The sequence below is a fragment of the Amblyomma americanum genome, chromosome 4, assembly GCF_052857255.1.
Source record: "Amblyomma americanum isolate KBUSLIRL-KWMA chromosome 4, ASM5285725v1, whole genome shotgun sequence".
Lineage (NCBI taxonomy): Eukaryota > Metazoa > Arthropoda > Arachnida > Ixodida > Ixodidae > Amblyomma > Amblyomma americanum.
The window spans coordinates 174,645,144-174,664,568 of NC_135500.1; the positions used below are offsets into that span (position 1 = coordinate 174,645,144).

General features: G+C 43.6%; 1 protein-coding gene across 7 annotated transcripts in view; it reads right to left on the bottom strand.

Moving 5' to 3' along the window:
* Positions 1-317: 317 nt before the first annotated feature.
* Positions 318-19,425, bottom strand: part of LOC144128690 (inositol polyphosphate-4-phosphatase type I A-like) — a 36,565-nt gene continuing 17,457 nt past the window's right edge. For 4 of the 7 annotated variants that reach the window (XM_077662295.1, XM_077662296.1, XM_077662294.1 and 1 more), the window contains exons 17-26: positions 18,518-18,690; positions 17,345-17,593; positions 15,187-15,255; positions 14,651-14,895; positions 13,311-13,445; positions 10,735-10,853; positions 8,782-8,847; positions 7,606-7,712; positions 5,157-5,311; positions 318-4,149 (exon numbers count right to left, since the gene is read on the bottom strand). In XM_077662295.1, coding sequence (XP_077518421.1) covers positions 4,017-4,149; positions 5,157-5,311; positions 7,606-7,712; positions 8,782-8,847; positions 10,735-10,853; positions 13,311-13,445; positions 14,651-14,895; positions 15,187-15,255; positions 17,345-17,593; positions 18,518-18,690 — 1,451 coding nt within the window. In that variant the 3' untranslated portion in view covers positions 318-4,016. The remainder of the gene's footprint in view (positions 4,150-5,156; positions 5,312-7,605; positions 7,713-8,781; positions 8,848-10,734; positions 10,854-13,310; positions 13,446-14,650; positions 14,896-15,186; positions 15,256-17,344; positions 17,594-18,517; positions 18,691-19,425) is intronic. The other 3 variants (XM_077662299.1, XM_077662300.1, XM_077662297.1) reach the window with 1 other exon arrangement.

Below are 19,425 nucleotides of genomic sequence, written 5' to 3' on the forward strand. Positions count from 1 at the left end.
GTAGTAGTCTGGCTGCAGAAGAGTGTGTAAAACTTCTAATGCACCTGCTTCCATGACCAAGTGAAATTTTATCAAGCTAAGCAAGCGGCAAATTGCGTTTGAGCCCCATACTTATGCGATCCTGCACTGCAGTTTTTGTCTCCTCTGTAGAAGTGTCACTTGGTGTCATACAGACCTGGCCAAGCTTGTAGCCATAGCACCATCCTGGGCTCCTTCCAAAAATTTGCTTGCGCTGTGTTTGCATCATTACAGCCACAGGTGCTGCCGCGTCATTAATCTCAAAATAATATTTCTGCATCGACACTTCCCGCCAACAATACATGCATGCAATGAATAAAACAATGTTTATTTCTGCGTGATGTTCTTACACATAATAAAATGTTCTCACATAGCATGTACAGGTCATTATCAAAGGTATGCAAAAAGTTTAAAAACGGAACACTAAAGATGGCAATGCGTCATAACAAAACAAGCATCCTTATGCACATAGGCTGTCTCTTATCGTAAGTGACTATGTATTAGCCATGTACATATGAAATCACTATGTGAGCATTTGCAAACAAGTGTGCACCTTCTGTGAGTGAGGAGGAGGAAAAGACAATGCAGCTAGTAAGCACAAGCTGCTCAGTTGCTAATGGCATCAATGTAATCCACACATATAGTGCTAAGTTTGAGGCAAATAAATGCCTGCTGCATAATGGCAACCTTCAGAAACACCTCTTCTTTTCTCATAAACCTTTCTCCAAAAATCTAACAAAAAGTCAAATCACACACTTCAAATCACAGTGCTCATGTTAGGAGGGACTAGTATATTAGATAGGATGCCTAAAAAAAGTAGTTTGTTAAGCCCACTAAGCAGGTGCTCGCTCTAATTGGAGGTAAATATATATGTACAAAAACAACATGGCCTACAATATTTCATGCGCGGTCATGTCCGCAATATTCTCTTAAAAAATCTTGCGTAACGTAATTGGCACCATTTCTGTATTATCTATGCACCAAGCACAACATAGTGGAGGGTATATATTAGATTGAGCTTCATTTGTTTAAGGACAGAAATAAAAGAAATGTACAACAATTTAGCTGGACGCACATGCTCTCACTTAACACATGTGCACAAGCTCTCTAAACATAACTGCCTGTTTTGACCCAAAAGATATTGAACAAATAAGGATGCTTATAATAAATCCAGTGCTAATGATCCTACTTACACATTTGTAAAAGATTTATATAATTTATTATTTCTACCCGCAGTTTGTCAATAAGTTTAGAGCAGACTAAAAGAAAAGGTAAAAAGGTATAAAGGCATATGAACCAGAGGTGAACAGTAGTTCAGGTGGTGGAGGCACCTTAGACAGGTGCCAACATCAACCAGGGTGCACATCTTCATCTGGGCTACAGTGGTCACATGATTTACATAGGTTTTACTTCTCTCTCTTGATAGAACTAGTGGGTGTTGTAGGTGGTGCTATCTGTAGAGGGAGCAGAAGTGGAGGGGACACTGTGAAAAGGTGAACTGGTATGCTCTCTCCTGCATAGTGACCTTTTTTCATGCTCTTCATACCGAATGCCCCTCAAGTACCTGAACTATTAACAGCAGCCACAAAGATGAACTGGTATGCCGTCTCCTGCATCGTGATCTTGTTTCGTGCTATTCATAGAGTACTCCAACAGTTAAACAGCAGCCGCAGGAGGCAACAATCTATGATGGCACGTCAAGCCATGCCAACGGGCAACGAGGTTGGAGATGCTGAGTTCTCGCTCTTTGCTCCACTCAGTTCAGGATTTCTAGAAAACCTGGTCCATCACCCAAAAGTGGCTGGTAAGACAAGTGAATAGCACAAAACCTTGCAGGATGTTACTTAGAATCTAATCCATTTAGTGCACAAAGTTTGTATTTTTAGCTCAGTTTCTGCGTAGGAGCTGCTGCTGTTTGCTTCATCATAGCACAAGAATTGTGACAGTTCAATGAAAGGCTGGTAAGAGAAATGTAATCGGAAAGAGTGATTTCGATTTGTTTCACACACACTTTACATGTTCTAGCACCTCAAAAATCCTGCTAGGCATCGCACCACTATGTCCCTCAGGTGCTTATAACATCTCGAGTCATCGCCCCGCACCGCCACCTGAAATTTATAGATAAAGTGGGGTGGGCCATCTCTCTGGAACCAAACAAAAAAACTGATAAAGGCTAAAAAATATGCCCTTTTTGTTTGTATCTAGTGTGGCTTGAGAAGAGACGCACTGAACTTTTATCATAGGATGTTACTTTGCCCGCAAAACTCATAAAACAATGTTTTACTGTCCACAAAATCCATTGCTTGCATCGAGCAAGGGCAGCTCCAGAAGAGCAACATTCGAAGGCAGGACTACGATCAGCTGTGAGTGCCCAAAAGTGAATGCAGTATGAAAAAATGCCGACTGAGCATTCAGGAGGATGCGTGAAGGAATCAGTTTTTTTCTGTCTCCTTTTTTTTTTTTGCAGTCGCGACGTTTGGGAGACTATTTTTTGCAAATTGCGAGGCCCGCAGCTTACGTTTTCTAGGGGTGGGTGATGACTCCATGGCTTTGACATAATCGATATTTTGCCTAAAGTGGGGGTTGGCTGATGTGTGATGACTCTGGATATTATGGCAGATTAAATAAATGCGTGCTTCCTCACCAGAAACAGATTTTCATTACTTTAACTTTCTTTATTATTTTTTTATGCTGTTTGAAGTCTAAGAAATGGACTACTAGCAGAGTTCTACTTGTCTGATAGCATGAGATGACTGAAGGTTGATGCGGCTACAATCGAGCAACACCAAAAATAAGCCGTTCTGTCTCCAAGCCCCGTTACTTTGGGCAGGTGTGCTGCCAGAAGCAGCAGCAGCAATAGGCGATGGCCAATTGCCATCGTATATGTTTTGTCACAATGATGCATCACTTTGTACAGTTACCACTATGGTGTGCAACCCGCCCATGCAAACCTGTTCATGCTTTCATCATTTCCCCCCCTCTAACTGCTGTGGGGGCCAACAGTGACCTGTCTCTCAGTTGAGACACCAGAACTAGACTGAGGCATCACTCTTGTTCACCTCTAGTTCACGTCAACAAACTAAAAAATGCAATTTCACTCACATTTAAGTCTTTAAAGTTTAGTCTCCAAAATATTAAAAATCCCAAACTTTGGGATCCTAGCAGTGATGTGTAAGAAGCCCTTTGTGGGCATGCCGCTATTTTTCATATAACATTGACCAGAGAGAGATGTTCTTACAAAAAGAAAAAACGAAAGAAAACATTTCCTCTTTAAGTGGTACACAGCTTTTTCCATCAACATGGCTGAACTAGATGGTTCACTGTTATTTATGCACTTGTGGCACATAACTTCGGCCTTCAGACCAGGGGCAGATTTATGGGCAACTTTTTGATGAGAGTAGATGGGGGGATTCTTATTTGCACAGGCAGCTCCTGACCACATTTTTTCAAGAAAATGGGAGCCAGTATGGTTTTACCCATTGTCCAAGACAGATGAAGCAATTCAATTCAACATCTCCCAGCCACATCTCATGACAAGAAAATTTCACCACATCTACAAAAGCCGGCGGTCATGAAATCTGAAGCAACGAAGACATGTTGGTAGTGTTCATAAAAGCCATGAATATTGCACCAAGACTTAATGCAGGTCTCTGAAAAGTCCACTCACTCAACAACTCACCCAAGCGGTGGGCAAGCATGGCTACTCGAGGCACCACTGCAGCTGAAAATCACCTGAATTTACAAGCTGTGTACGTCAGTGCTGGCAGGATTGCTCTGCGGCATCCCTGTTTCAGTTTGAGTGCTGCTAGTGCCGGCTTACAGCAACAGTGCCATGAGCGGGAAAGCACTGCCCGCAACTAGCTCAACTAGAGAACACCAAAATGAAGAGGTGTGGAAACTTAGCATCCTTCCAGATGTATAGTTTTACCAGTGCCTCTGAAATACACAGGGAACAAGAAGGGAGTATGTAGTGCTACTGGCACACACCCGGAGAACAGCTAGGACTGGACGTTGCCGAAGGTTCCGGGTGGAGGGCGGTACTGTCTGGGCAATGCCATCAGCTGTAGGCTGTTGAAAGCGTACTTGCGCACGCCGACATTCTTGAATGTGTTTTGTCGTCTCGTACCCTCACTGCATGGCAAGCAACCAACCAGTGAAGAACTCTGCTCACCCCATGCACAAACGGTAGGAACCACAATATGGGTCAAAGAGGATGTACTCATTAACATATATGTGCACACACAGGAAATAAACCTGTAATTATTTATAGACACTCACATCCACCAACAGATAAAAGAAAACAGATAATGCAGTCAACAGGTCAGGCTATTTTATTGTGGTGAAGTGTGTATACTGGCTCAGTAATGTTACAGTACTGAGTGCTTCTTTCTACCAAACATAATATGACCCCCAGCCAAAGGAATGTGTTATTCATACTTGTTGAACGGGGCGTAGCAATAAAAAAAGGAACACCGCTCCAAGTAGCCAGTGCACCAAGACATGCCCCTTGTTATATGACAATCTTTGACTGACGCTACGGGTGTGTGGGCAGAGCATATTACGATCAAAGTACGCGTAATACATGCCCTGAATCAAGAGGCACAAACCACAGCTCCTCTACCTCATGTATGATTTTAGCAGGCTACACAGCAAAACGTGGCATCATGGGTATTAGCTTGCCCCAGTATTTCCACCCGTTGCAATCAATCAAGAAAATGCTTTTTATTGTAAAAAGCGTGCAATAAGCTGAACCAAAAATTAAAAATTACCGTACCCCAATATTGTGGCCTCGTAACAAGAGAGGGGAGCACCACTCCTCACACGTGAAAGCTCTCATTTCTCACCACCCAGCCACATTACACCAGCACCAATGCATGACACAGGGGGCAGCATAATGTGCAATACCAGATCACTGTTATCATCCTATAAAAAAGCACTCTGGCGTTGCCCTCCAACTTGAAGCTGCAGAAAAAAAAAGAGCACAAAGATTTTGAAGCAAGCCAATTCAAGTTTGCACTGACATGTCTTCCTCCCGTCATCAATCTCGTATCTTATGAAGCTCAACAAACACAAAAGAACGGGGAACTATACCTGGAACCGCTTCCTGTAAAGGACATGAGAGAGGACGGCCAACTTGCCTTCGCATGCAGGCCACTGCTCTCGGCACTTCCTTGGAATCCAGGCCAAAGTCTTGCAGAAGGATCTGCCCCTGCTCGAGTGTCACGCTCATGCCGGTTCGGTCCTTGGCACTTTTGCAACTTGTGAAACGCAGCCCTCGCATGCGACGACATGCCTGTATAGCAGTTACATAAATAGGGCCACTTAATTACTGAATTCCCAACACAATGAATGCAGAAAAGAAAAAATACAAGATGCTTGCTTCATTTGTAGGCTGTTGAAGACTAAAACAGTGCCACACATATGTTATTTCTACAGCACACTACCAGTACCTTCCGGCTTATATCAAAAGTACTGGTCTGCAGAAGCTCACGCCTTGGATAAGTCTGTGGGTGCGAGTTTGAAATTACTAAAATGTTGGAAACAAAGGAAAACAACAGGAAGGTAAAAATCTGAGAAGTGCGTCAAAAACAAGCTTTGCTAAATGTGTACTACATGACAAAGGTACTGCCGCAGCCAAGAGAAAAAAGAAAAGACATGAAATAACCAGTGGTAGGAATGGCCAAAAGTATTTTGGAGCAGACACTGTAGCAGACAAAAATTCAATTTGGAGCAGCTTCCTCATGTTCTGCAGCAGGAGCCCGATACTGAGAAAGGTAAAAAAAATGCAAATATAGAAGGCGTTTAAACTAACTTGCACCGCAATTTCAAATGTCAATGCGCTACACGAAGATTTGACGGGTGCACGGTTATTGGCAGTCAACTTGGCCAGCTCTCCGCATTTCTTTAAACGTACCCCAAATGACTTTTGTTCAAACAGAAAAAATCTGCAAAACTTTGCATTGTTAACATTAGCACAAGTTTCACTGAGCAAAAGTTGTAGAAAATGTTGAGAAACACCCATTTTAGTTGTTTTCATCAATGTCGCTTTCACTGGCTTCTTTTTAAAACCTGAAGCAAGCAATATTAAAGAATTGGCATGTGATGCAATGTTACACTCTCAAACACGATCCGATTGAATGAGCTTTACTAGAGAAAGTTTTGATGAATAAAGAGGCCACCGGTCATAGCGATCGTTAAGAGATGAGCGCAGCCACTTTAGTTATGTTGCTGTAGCAGGAGCACAACCACAACGTCAACGCTACATGGCATAGCACAGGTTTCTTGCAGTCCAACATGGCTGCACCTCTTGCAGTGAAGCATTTTATTGTGTGTGCGCAGTCCTTGTCTCAAGGAGCACCGCCATTTTCCATGGGTTCAGTGCTGTCGTGTGCTGCCCATGCGCTTCGCTGCTTGCAATGAGGAGACTCGTTTCGGACTGTCTTGCACTGCAACCACAATTCAAGCTCGTGGAGCAGGCAACGTCCGGCAACGACACACAAGCTCGAGATCACACGTGTGCAATGTGGTAAATGTATGCTGACCCATGGAGTGCTACCCAAACATTCAAGTGGCTTAATTTAGTTAGCACTCTCTAATATATGAATCGGTTTTCTATGCTTAAAGTTTGAATTCATATGGTTCTACTGTACAAACAATACGGAAACTCGGATGTTGATGGTGCTGTTACAGCGAGAGTGAATGAGGTCCGTGGGATCGAGACATTTCCTGAAGCATGTCTGGAACCTTTGTTGCAGTCTTACACTCACCTTATGGGACACGTGACGGTGCTATGCAAAAGCCCGATATATCCAGCAGGACCAAAATTTTGCACTACTTGAGCCTCTTAAAAGCATTTTTTTTTCATTTGCATTCATCGTGTTTGTTTGGGACAGTGTTGGTAGCTCCACCAAAAGCAGATGTGCAAAACAAGTGCACACCAAGCGCTAATATTTGGTGGTAAAGGGCTAGAAAGAGAAATGGGATGGAGTCTGATTCCGTCGATCATCTTTCTCGTCACACACAAAATGACCAGGGAGAAGGAACCAGTCATGCCTCAGCCTCTTCGCTGCGATTCTTGGTAGCTGGAATAGCATTTTGGCGTAGCCCTGGCATAATTTCATCAAAAACCTCCAATTTGTAGCTGCATGCAGCAGCAGGTTTAATGCAATGGCGCAGGTTGACGCAATTGGTGCAGCATTACCACCACTGAATAATACTCCTTTGTAAATATAGTTCTATGTAGGTTTCAGTTCCAGTAGAAACTACCTTGCCATCTATACTTCAAAGAGGCCTTGCACAACTTTATGATGAAGTTTCAAAATGACCAGGATATGAAAAGGCACTGTCTCATGAATCTCCGCCCACAGAAATTTTTGATCAACAGCACTGAAAAAAACAAATCATTTTGTCAGTTCAAGGGTTGTGCTCTTCTTTAACCTGTACCAGCATGCTGACAGCTGCACTGGCACAACATCTCTTCCCACTGACATGTCAAGATGTCACAGTTCACTTCGTTTCTTTTTTCTTGTAAAGTGAAGAACTTTGTGCGCTTGGATCAATTTCTCCACAACTGGGAGCGTGCCATACCTCCATTGCCAGGTGAAGAATCTCGACATCTTTGCTCTTGTGCGCACGAACGTGGTTTTGCAGCTGCTCAATGACATCTGCCACAGGCACTTCGCGGGGCTGTATACCTGCACAATGCGCATCACGAGAGGCACAAGGAGGGAACAGCAGTGTTCAAATGCACGTCACAAACTGGACAAGGCACATACACAGGCTGGCTGGAAAATGCAAGACAAAAATCTGCATCCCCAAACACAGAGAGAGGTGTGCAGAAGATAAGAAAATTTCTTTGAGACAACCAGAGGATTTGGCTCCGAGAAAAAACCTCTTGTAATCCTACTTTGAAAACATCGGAAAATTGACTCGTTGACGTCTAACTCCTGGGACATTAACAGTGAAACAAATTAAACAGCGAATATAGAGTACCTACACTTGACTGGGCATGATAAGGGTGAAACGTGCTGAGTCTGCTTGCTAGGGCTGCTTGCTAGGGCTGCTTGCTAGGGCTGCTTGCTAGGGCTGCTTGCTAACATGAGCAAAACTCATTTCATTTGTGTTCCACTAGAGCTTGTACAAATAACATTAACAGGAGAATGTTAAATGCAGCAACATTAACATTAACAAAGTGTTTGAAAGTCAGCAAGAAAAAAATTTCTTAATTTTCTGGCGATACCATACGAGTTACAAAAATTGGCTACTCTGGACACATATGGCTCTAATACAATGATACACACTTGAAAGAAATATGTCCTAGTCCTAGAATGTTCGAAAGACAGCATGCCCTGAAATAAATACTATTAGACAAAGTTAACAAGAAAGCCTGCAATGTGCACTCAAGGTGCCTCTTTACCCTTTGTTAGAAACATGACCGACTCTGTCATGTAGGGAACCTATCCACTGAAAAGCAAACAAAGAGCAAAGTTTCCGCTCAAAATTATGCAAGACTCCTAGCTGCACAAAAAACGTTCCTGTGCCATGAGTGCCTTGGAATGTCAAGATGCCAGAGGCTTCAACCACTTCTCAGGTGCACCAGATACCGTGGGCACCTGCAAAGTACAGCGTGCATGTATGGCTGCCCACTCAGTGTCATGAGTAACATGCACAGGGCCACTAGTGTCGAGCTGAATGTGCATGTGCATGTAAATGTGCATGACAGTCTCCCAGTTCAAACAGCATGCATAGCAAAAGGGCACGTACGTCCCACCCACAAATTCTTACGACGGGCTCTGCGCTCTTCTGTGATGGCCCAAGCCACTGCAGCCACTGAAGTCGAGTTTGAAGGCCTTTGTTCAGTTTCCAAAACAGTCTTAAGCAAACAGCCTTTTCAACTAAATTAACCATAACATACACATGGTAACCCGTACGTCAGATATACACACAACAAATGCTACATCAGTTATGTCACAGAAAAACACAGTTACAGGGCATGAACTTCAATGATTTCCTGCGTTATTCAATGTTCATAATGGTGGACAAGATTAAAAAAGCATATTCTGTTTGAATCAAAAGTAGCTATAAAAGTAAAAGTAAGCATAACATTGAACTAAGCAAATTCAAAAATGGTAATGAATCAATGCCTGTATTGCTGCACTGCCTGACATACACAAACTGCATTCTGTTGAACAGCGGCAGCATGCATACCAATGGCTCTAATAGAATAGACTGACGAAAAAAAAAAAAGGAACTGTTTCCTGCCTTACACATATGCTCATAGCATCACTGAAGTGATGTGATATTAGCTCACACCTGACTGGTTGCAACAAACCCTGGCTAGGACATAAAAACAGTCTCAATAACCTTATTTTATCACAATTTTTTATTTTATTTACTTCTTGCGGAAGTGCCGCACTAACAGGAATACAACGCGGCTAAGAATATAATGTGAGTTTGATTTCGTATGAAAAATAAATCTCTGCATGAACACAGCATCGTCTTCTGTGGCTTCGGTGTCATTTAGGAAGCAATAGATTAGAAACAAACGACACAGCCAAGCGCAGCAAAACTGCCCACGCAGTGTTGCCACGGTGCTCCATGCTACCCAGTGGTGTGAATGTTTGCCCTTTTCTTCCCTTCCAAACTCCTCACTGCAATTTTACTCTCTCACAGCTAATGTGCCTGGTGGTTAAGCCATCTCAAAGAGCACCGTTTTATCGTCTTCAGTATCAATTTGCCTCTGAATACTGGCCTCGTTATTACGCTGTTACATGTCTGTGGTTCTGAGATGTCCTAGACTGCGCGTGCCGCAATGTCATTATAGCGTGGGAAGTACGCTGCCACGGCCAGACGCTCTTTACTATAACCATTTCTTATTAATGATGTCTTTATATTAAACGCAAAAATGTACATTCTTCTATGGAAGGCGGAGAGGGACCAACAGTTTCACTTTACTATATCCGAGCTTAATTCGGCGGGGTAATACTGTACATGAGTTAAAACGTAAAATCCTACAAACATTACAAATCCACACGGACGTGCCCGACTTCTCAGCAAAAAATTACGCTGGTGTGAGGTATGAAAAAAGTTGCTTGGCTCAAATTGAATCCGAGCGGGTTGGGCGACTTGATTTGTTTCTTTTTGTCGAAGCAATTATTCCCATCACAGTGACCCTATCACAAAACTGCAATCCTTAGAGCTGGGTGTTAAGCAATGCCCCAGGCAAAAAGCTTTACGATAGATATCAGGAGCAACAAGAAAGCAACCTTTACAAGGCACATAATCTGGGCACTGCAAAAGTAAACTTTTCTCATACTTTTTTTTCTTGAAGAATGCTGGTGCTCATAACAAATTAAGTGTTCATTTATCTTTTTTTACTCAATGTTACAATGCATGTAGGCTTTTCCAATCTTCTGGCGAACATAGAGCATTAATACTTATATAGGAGTTACCACATTTACAGAAACGCAATACTTTTGCTATCATGCTGACATCACATTTATGTGCAGTGCCCTCACGCCATAAAGGTTAAAAAGTCAAGGTAATCAACATCATCAATTGATGCCATCTTAGGTAAGAAAACAAAACAAAGTATTTAAAAGAGGCACGGCGCTCGTAATAGTAGGTGGGTTCCAGCTAAGGACACCCTAAGCACACTGAACTTTTTCGGAGAAAAACTTGACAATCAGCACAAAGAGGAGTGCTTGATGAGCTTACTCCGTGTCCTTGGTGCATCATGTTTCGGCATGGGAAACTTTTGGAGCTGCTTGTGGTACTCCTTCAGTGATGCTGCTCCATCCAGATTGATTCGTTCTTGAAAGCTCTGGTCACCAAGCCTGTGTCAGGTAATCAATACATACCTTCGTTGCGCATCTGAACACCGATACACAGAGCACGATGCCTCCTCCTGTTTTTATTCCGAGAGAAGGCAGGAACAAAGTGCTGCCATTGTAGTTAAAGCTTGAGTTTGAAGAAGGGTCCTATACTTTGCCTTTTCCAAAATGTCTGACTGTGCACATAATAAGAATCCTACTAGTGTAGACAATTGGACTAGTTAATGCAACAGGTCTTCTAGGAACAGCGCAACACAATAGAACAAGGAGTTCAAGCACAAGAAGTATCAAGCAAAAGCTCTGGAATGAAACACAAGCCACCTCCACATGTGAAAGTTTCTACAGCATGCTGCACCTCAGGTTTCAAGGCTAGCACAGAAGAACGAGGTATAATTACATCAAATGGAAGTAAGGTTGAGTGAAACCACAGAAATGTGACGCTTTATTTTCTTTTATTGTTCTTAAACACTTTCAGGCAATAAACTGAGCATTCTGCATACATACCTTCCAGTGGTTCGGTTTATGGGGTTTAATGTCCTAAAGCAATTCAGGCTAAGAGCGATGCTTAGTGGAGTGCTCCAGATAAGTTTGAACACCTGGGATTCTTTGCTGTGCACTGACATCACGCAGTAGACAGGCCTCTAGCATTTCACCTCCACCAAAATGTGACCGCCGTGGCCAGGATCAAAACTGCGTCTTTGAGGTCTGCAGCTCAGCACCATAATCATAGAACCACTGTGGCGGCATACCGCCCAGTAAAGATGCCAACATTGCCCTAAATGTTACTAGGCCAGTCAGGAAAGATTTTATATATATATATATATATATGTATATGTATATATATATATATATATATATATATATATATATATATATATATATATATATATATATATATATATGTGTGTGTGTGTGTGTGTGAAGGAAGCGAACAGTCACCAAAACCAAGGTGCATAGGGGAAAAACAACCATGCCGCCAGTGGAATCCGAACTCACGACCTCCGAATACCGCGTCCGGTGCTCTACCAACTGAGCTACGGCGGTTGTTTTCTCTGCTGCTTTATAAGTAATTTTCTTTAACCGATAGATTAATCAAAGTATTATTCTCCCATTGATTGGCACTGCAAATTAAAAGAAAAACATTCGCCTATGCACCTTGGTTTCGGTGACTGTTGGCTTTCTTCATATATTCGTGAAATGAGCCCTCACTTTCCTTTCCCTTGTCTCGTGAGATATATATATATATATATATATATATATATATATATTATATTTTGGATTTTAAGGACTATATATATATATATAGTCCTTAAAATCCAAAATATAATAGACAGCAGGATTTCTGAACAAATAAAAATGTTTAAAAAAAATTTGTACCCAGTCCATTGCCATACTTTTCAAAGGTATTCAAAAATATGCTATGTTAATCATTGCTAGATTTTTCACACTGAAAGAAGACAGACATCTCTGGCAATTCTTTTTTTGCAGCATTTTTACCCATGGTACAGAGTGTCAGTGATAAGACACTGCTGCTTTCTGCCAGGACTTAAGCTGCATGAAGCCACATTCTGGTGTGCCAGACAAGAGCTTAAATTATTAGGCTCCACTGTTCATAGGAAGTGCCAATTTGATGGGCTAAAATCCACAATAAAAAACCTTGCATGTATATGTACGGATTTCTTGTGATGGGGACTGTGTACACCCAGGAGCAAAAGTAAAAGTAAAAAGCCCCCCTCCTGCTTTGAAATTTAATAGTGATTGCGACAGCTGCATGCTCGCGGTGATGTCACAAAGCAGGGTCATGCAACTAGCATTGAACACGTGGGCCGCACTAGTCCTCTCCATCCCTTCCCTCTCCTATACGTTCCTCTCCATTAACCTCCTCCTCACCATCTTACAATGGACATAGGACACTACTCAAGCCAGGAATGGGTGCCTAACAGCTGTGCTGTAAAAATGCATAAAATGATCGAAAAGTTTCCTCAAAGACACTTCTTTGATGTTTCGAACGAAGCTGTAGCAGAATCTAGTTAGGACACTAATCTTTTTATAGCGTAAAAAAAAAATTTGGATCATTAAATTTCATTTCACAGCACCTTTTTTACTTTTTAAAAAACACCTAAAGGAAAATATCAATAAGTGCTCCGTCAGTCAAGGAAGAAAACGAAATTTAAAATGAGAGGCTGAGGACTCTTTTTTTTTCACTGGTGTACATCAAGCTGCTATGTGGTATTATACAGTGGCAAGAGCTCTGTAGGTGCACCCAGCACACACTAAGGAGCATCAGGGTCCAGTACTTGAGCAAACGCAGCCATATTAAGCTACCAGCACAAACACTTCTGGCTGACAAAGATATGGATTGTTGTACAGTCTGTTTTTTGACCACGCTATTTAAGTTTGAAAGCATGTCAGCTTGTTTCTTAGATGAACCAAGAGCTACAGAGTTGTTGCAGTACTCACTTTTCAGCCAGTGTAGCCTGCTCATTGATGCCAACGTTAAAAAACACAGGGAAAACGCTGAACTGAAAACGGCCTCGGTGTGGCACCCTGGCCATCACTGTTTCTGGTGTTGGGATAAGCACAGAGAGGAAGACACTGGGAGGAAAGAAAAAAAGTAGCGACGTTGTCAGGCGCAAGCACGTCTACACTCAAGGGCACTCAACATGTAACCGAAATACATAAACAGCTGCACTTCCAGTAGTTTGTTGACTGCAGCAGGCACAACTTGGCTGCGAGAAGTCTGCATGCACCACATAGCCAAACTGACTCGCTTCTTAGCGATGTAAAGAAAGCAACTCCCAATAGTCAGGGCAAAGGCTACCTCACTTTATGTTGCCTGTTCTGCCTCCCCAGTACCGAGCAATATAGCACCGAGAGACAATTGTAAGTAGCCTCTACAGCCTAAACAAACAGCTCATATGCTCTTGCATTCTGCAATGCGGGCGCATTCACTGCTAAAGTTTTGGGCAACACCCGGTTTTGCTGACTGTGGTTCACCTCATTCATCTAAAAGACCAAAACAAAATTACACTATAACTGGAGACAAATAATTGTCACATAAAGGGTTGATAAAAGTAGGGTGGGAGGCATTTCTGAGTGTTTCTTTTATAAGCCAACAGTAGGCATCTAAAAAGCAGCCAGAGAGCATCCTCTGAGTCATGCCCTCGCCAACAACTTATATAATAAAGACCCTGATATAGTAAACATTTCTGCTGTTCCGACTGACTTTACTGTGGAGTGGTTCTACATGGCACGGTGAAACGGCACGGTGAAAGCTGCACGGTGAAACCGTACCATCAAGGTACAAGTGACTTCAACTAAGGAAGCATCATCTGTCAGGAAATAAAATGTGCCTGTGGTGCTCATTTCATTTTTATCAAAGATGGACAGTTTGACAACAGTGTGGCTAACAGCTTCTTCCTTGGCACCAGCAATGAAGCAGATCCATTCACTTTGGGCAGCTGAAGAAGAGCACCAAGCAAAGTACTGCTAATAGACATTAGCAAATGCCAAATCCTTGAGAAATCCAAGAGGACACAGGTATAAGATACACAAATGGTTGTGTCTGGGTAGCAGTGTAATAATGGGTGAAGACTAGAGGTCTCCTGTGCTGTTAGGATTCACAACTTAAGTGTAATTTCAGTTTTCAACAAGACCGCCGCAGTCTGTTAGCAGCTGCAGATTGCAATTAGACAGATGTTCATGCCTCAAACACAATACCAGTAGTAACTGCAGTGCCAGTAATGCGCAGTGTTGGTTTTATCAGCACTGAACAAACTGGTGGCGAAGGGGGCACACACCGGCTTCCTTCAACACGTGGCTTGGGGCTGCACACATTGGTAGCCGGCTCAAGCCAAAAGGCGACTCGCCGGAGGTCGTCTACCGCCACAGTCATGTCCTCAAGTATGGCCAACTCGTCACCATGGCAGCTGAGAAGGCCAGTGAACTGGGCCAGAACCCCAACAGTGGTCAGGCAGTGCACAAACAAGGGATCTGCCTGCTGGCACCACAGTTTGGACATAAGGCCGGCCACTAGAGATGTTAGCTGCAACAGTCAGAACAAAGACTCAGGATGAGTTAATGCATCTCATGTCACTACACTGATAATCACTGTATTTGAAAGAACATAAGGGAGGCTAAACATGACATTTTGACTGACTTTCACAAAAAAAAAAAACTTTTTGCCATGTGCCAAGTTCATTATTTGCCTAGTCTCTAAATTAAAGTAAAACAAACACTAAAAAAGGGCTAAACAAGGCAACAGCCCGTTAAACAATCGGCGGGAGACAGCAGCTGCTTTGAGTAGCATGCACCAGGATGTGCTGAGATCACAAACCGCATGGGAGAAGCAGATGTCCCGTCGCTGGCGCACGGAGTAGCTCAAAGATGCTGACGGTGGAGGTTCCTGGTAGGATGAGACAAAGAAAAACAGCCAACTTTAGCTCACGCAATGCCATCAGTACACCATCTTTTACAGGCTGCCCGTAAAAGTTACCGGGAAGACAAGAACTAGGCAAGCACCGCTGACACAAACCTACTAACATAAAGCAAAAAGCCGACAGTTCACACCAGAGTGATGGCGCATGATAGTAGCTGTCTATGTGCCGTAACACCCAACACAACACACCATAGTGAAACCGAATGCAACTACAATGAAATTTCTGTTACAGTGAAGAACATTACCACTTCTTTGAGAGCTAAACATGTTATACTGCAGTTAAACCCGGACATAACGAAACCAAAATAAAAACTGGTTTTTGAGGAAAGGAAATGGTGCAGTATCTGTCTCCCATCTTGGTGGGCACCTGAGGGTGGGGATCTTAAAGGTGCTGACATCACAAATTTTACATGCAAATACATGCAAGTTTTTGTTACATACAGTTTTTCCATGAAAACTTGACGACTGTGCAGAACAGAAGCCAAAATGAAAAATAAACGCACATGAAATGGCCTAGCAAACACATTCACAGAAAACCCCCATTACTTGGAAGTTGTAAACATAAACATTTCCCTACCACATTGATATTGCGAGTGCGGCAGCAGCGGTCACGTCCCCGTACGGCCGGCGCTATGCAAGGTGTGGGGAGATAGGGAGGCAGTGGAAGTGGGAAGCATCCACCCCTTTTCATGTGCTCTGCTCCCGTGAGAAAACCTCTCAGTCTGCCCATAAGCTGTGGCCTTCCAAAACTGATTCTTCACCTTGGGCTGCCGGCACTCTCCGTCAACCCCACTCTCACCATGAGCCTGCTGTCGGCACATGAATCGTGCGAGCAACCAAGTGACAGCAGTGTGTGCACACTGCTCGTCCCGTGTGTTCTTTGCTATGTCCCATTGTTTTGTGCTGTCTGTCGACATCGGCTGTTGTAGAGCCACTCGGGTGTGACGCTACAAAAATGAAAGGTGCACAGACTGCTGCGTTTGCCATGGAGAGGCACCAATCGCACTGCTATATGCAGTTTCAACTGTGCTCGTTTATTGTAATTGTAAACATTCTTCTCATCGCAGTTTGTGCTTCATCATGAAACTCCTGTGTTTCGGCCATATTTCAAGTAACGCAGCACTAGTTAATGGATAGTTGGCATGGCAAGTTCGTTTTTGTTACATCGGGCTGACTGCTGCGACACTTTCGCTACATGGAGTTTGCTAATACACATGGTTCAGAGGGGGCAAGGTGGGGGACTGAGAAACTTTCATAATGAAGAGGAATGCTAGATGAAGGGTCATTACATCCAGGTTTAACTGTTCAATGCAACCGATGTCCCCCACAACGAACAATTTTTGGAATAAGGTTCGACTGAAATATGGCTTGCATCAACGCCCTGAAGGAGGCTCTATTTATGTGTGAAGCATTCAAAACACAAGCATTTGAAAACCATGGTGCATCCTTCTCGCAGCGAGGCATGTTTCATGCTAGCTGCATGCATTTTGCTTACACCTACTCAGATGCTAGGCACTTGACTTTAGCTCACTACTACCCTGTGGCCCCATCTCATCCTCCACACTAGAGCCCCGGCAGACTGCCAGTATCTTTCTCATGAAACTGGGAGCCCAACAAAATCTCTGACCTCAGATTCCTTTCGAACTTACTGTGCTCTACGTTGCTACCCTTATGGAGCACACATTAAGCACGTTAGCTGGGCCAACTCTACAGCCATCGCTTGAGGTGCGGGGAGCCCAGTAGTACACCTTGCGCCGCGCACAGAACATTGACAATGAAGTCAGCGCTAGTGCATGGAGTGCAAATGGAGCAAATAACCTTGACACTTCAAAACCCAAGACTATGGAGGTTAGTGGAGACATACCGCTGTTAATGAGACCGAGCCATCAACTTAAATTAGCTGGAAGTTCGAATTAAGCGAGTTCTAAATAACGAGAGTCCATTGTATTGAGACGGTTTGCAACTCTATCAGAGCCTGAAGAAAAATGACCAAAAATTACATTCTGGCAATTTCTGAACAATGCAATTTGTTTGCAAATAAGTGTGGAACAGGCACCTTGAGCGAAAGCAGCGCATAGGTGAAGCGGGCTACTTTTTGCAGGCAAGCCATTGACTGGCGCAGCTTTCGGACACTCGGTGCCAGTTCAGCTTGCCAGGGGGACAGGTCGCCCGGTGTGCTGACGGGGGTCAGTGGATCAAGTACCTCAGCAGTGTCAGCATTTTGATCATCATCTGCATGGGCCAGATGCTGTACCCGTCCTACCATGCACATGATGCTGGCACGGATGTTCAGATGTGTCAGGTCCTGAAAAGAGAAGGGTCCTCAATTCAGTAAAAAAAAAAAAAAATGACAGGTGATTATACAATGTGGTGCGACAAATCTGCGACGTCACTGAGTTTTAGTTTCTCAGTGTCAATGTAGCTGAGACAGATCTTGTTCCTTGCATTGGTGCCCACACCCAAGCCGTTGCTGCTGTGGTCACCAAGTGCAACAGGATGCTGCCGCGATGCCTTAGCCAATGCCAGATGATTATGGAAGGAATAGGAGTCAACACTGCAAACGCCGAAACGCTTTGAAACCAGGAGGGGAACTGAGCTGGAATCAGGAGAAGTAGAGAAGAATCACGTGTTCTCCCTGAGCTAATAGTGCGTAGTGCACTTCATGCGGTCACGTCATGGCGCGCATTAGCTAGAGCTTTTCCATTGAAAGTGCCACTAGGGGCACTGGAAAGGTGAAATTTACATGGGCAACACACCACCGCGACTTTGGCAATATGAGGCCATAATGCTGTGCCTTAAAAACAGGCTTGAAATGCGCAAGTCCTTATCTAAGCATCAAATGCTTTACAGGCAAAGATGACCAGGTTTTAATCTGGCTATCATAGTATGATGCTTTCAGTTCCCTATTCACCAGAAGGTTGCCCAAACACAGTCCATTACGGCTCATTGAGTACTGCACACTCATTTTCATGGAGTACTAGGATCTTGGCCAAGTGAAAACTTGCAACCAGTTACAGGACAACAAAGCAAAGAGAGCAAAAAACAGCTAGTCATGCCAGTAGCCATACCATGAACCTTCCACAGTAGCACTGATAACTATCGTTATCAATACTTGCTCAAATACAGTTTTAGCCATTTCGGAGCACACCACCATAAGAAATCGGGGTGCTGCCAAGGTCATTAACCAGCAGATGACAACAACACATGCATGCGTGACAAAATAACTCACGAGAGGCTCAAATTCTTCTGACATGCCAGAGAAGCGAGACTCCTCCGTCGAATACATGGAGTCTGATTTGTGCAACTGGGGCATGGGGCGAACCTGAGCACTGGACACGTTGCCGTTCACCGATGTTGCATCATTGGGCGCTTCGTCACCAGAAGATTCATCTGTGGGTGAACCTGCAACAAAGTAAATGAAGGTATTCATTATTGTAAAATCTCAAGTTTGTAAAAATTCTGGGAGAATTATCTTTCAGCGATAAGTACCAAACACTCAAAATAACGCAAGAAAACTCAGCATTCATGGCCCTATGCTTATCCACCTGTCCACTAACACCATGTCCCGTACTCTAGCAATGTTGTTTTCATTCATGGATGTGGAGGGGCGCCCGCTTTGACCTTCATCCTCCTTCCTTCGCTGAACAAGCAACACCAGTTACCAACCTTTTGACGAGACATGACGGCTTCACCACATGCGATCTGTTGGCACTCATGGATGACGGACACACTAGTCCCGCGTGCCTATTCATACCGGGTAACAGCACGCACTTCCACTGGCGACCACACTGTCAGCACCATGTTTGTATGTCATCATGATTTGTATTCGAATAATCTCAGGCACGTCGGTCTGCTGCTACTCTCTTTCCTTCAGCGCTATGCGCATTAGTCATTCCTCCTCCACTGACGCTCCTTCCGTCGCTGAACCAGCAACGGGTGTGGATTCTTATGGCGATTGTTTCACCTGGTGTACCATTTCTCTTAAAAAAAAAATGAAGAAACTTACTTTCTGAATGTTTCTCTATAAATGCAGTTTCCCATAAAAAAAAAAATGTTTCTCAGTCTGGTCGCCTACCATAGCCCTCGAAAACTGACTGTTCACCTTGCGCTGCCTGCAAGCAACAAAGTGGTGGCCAT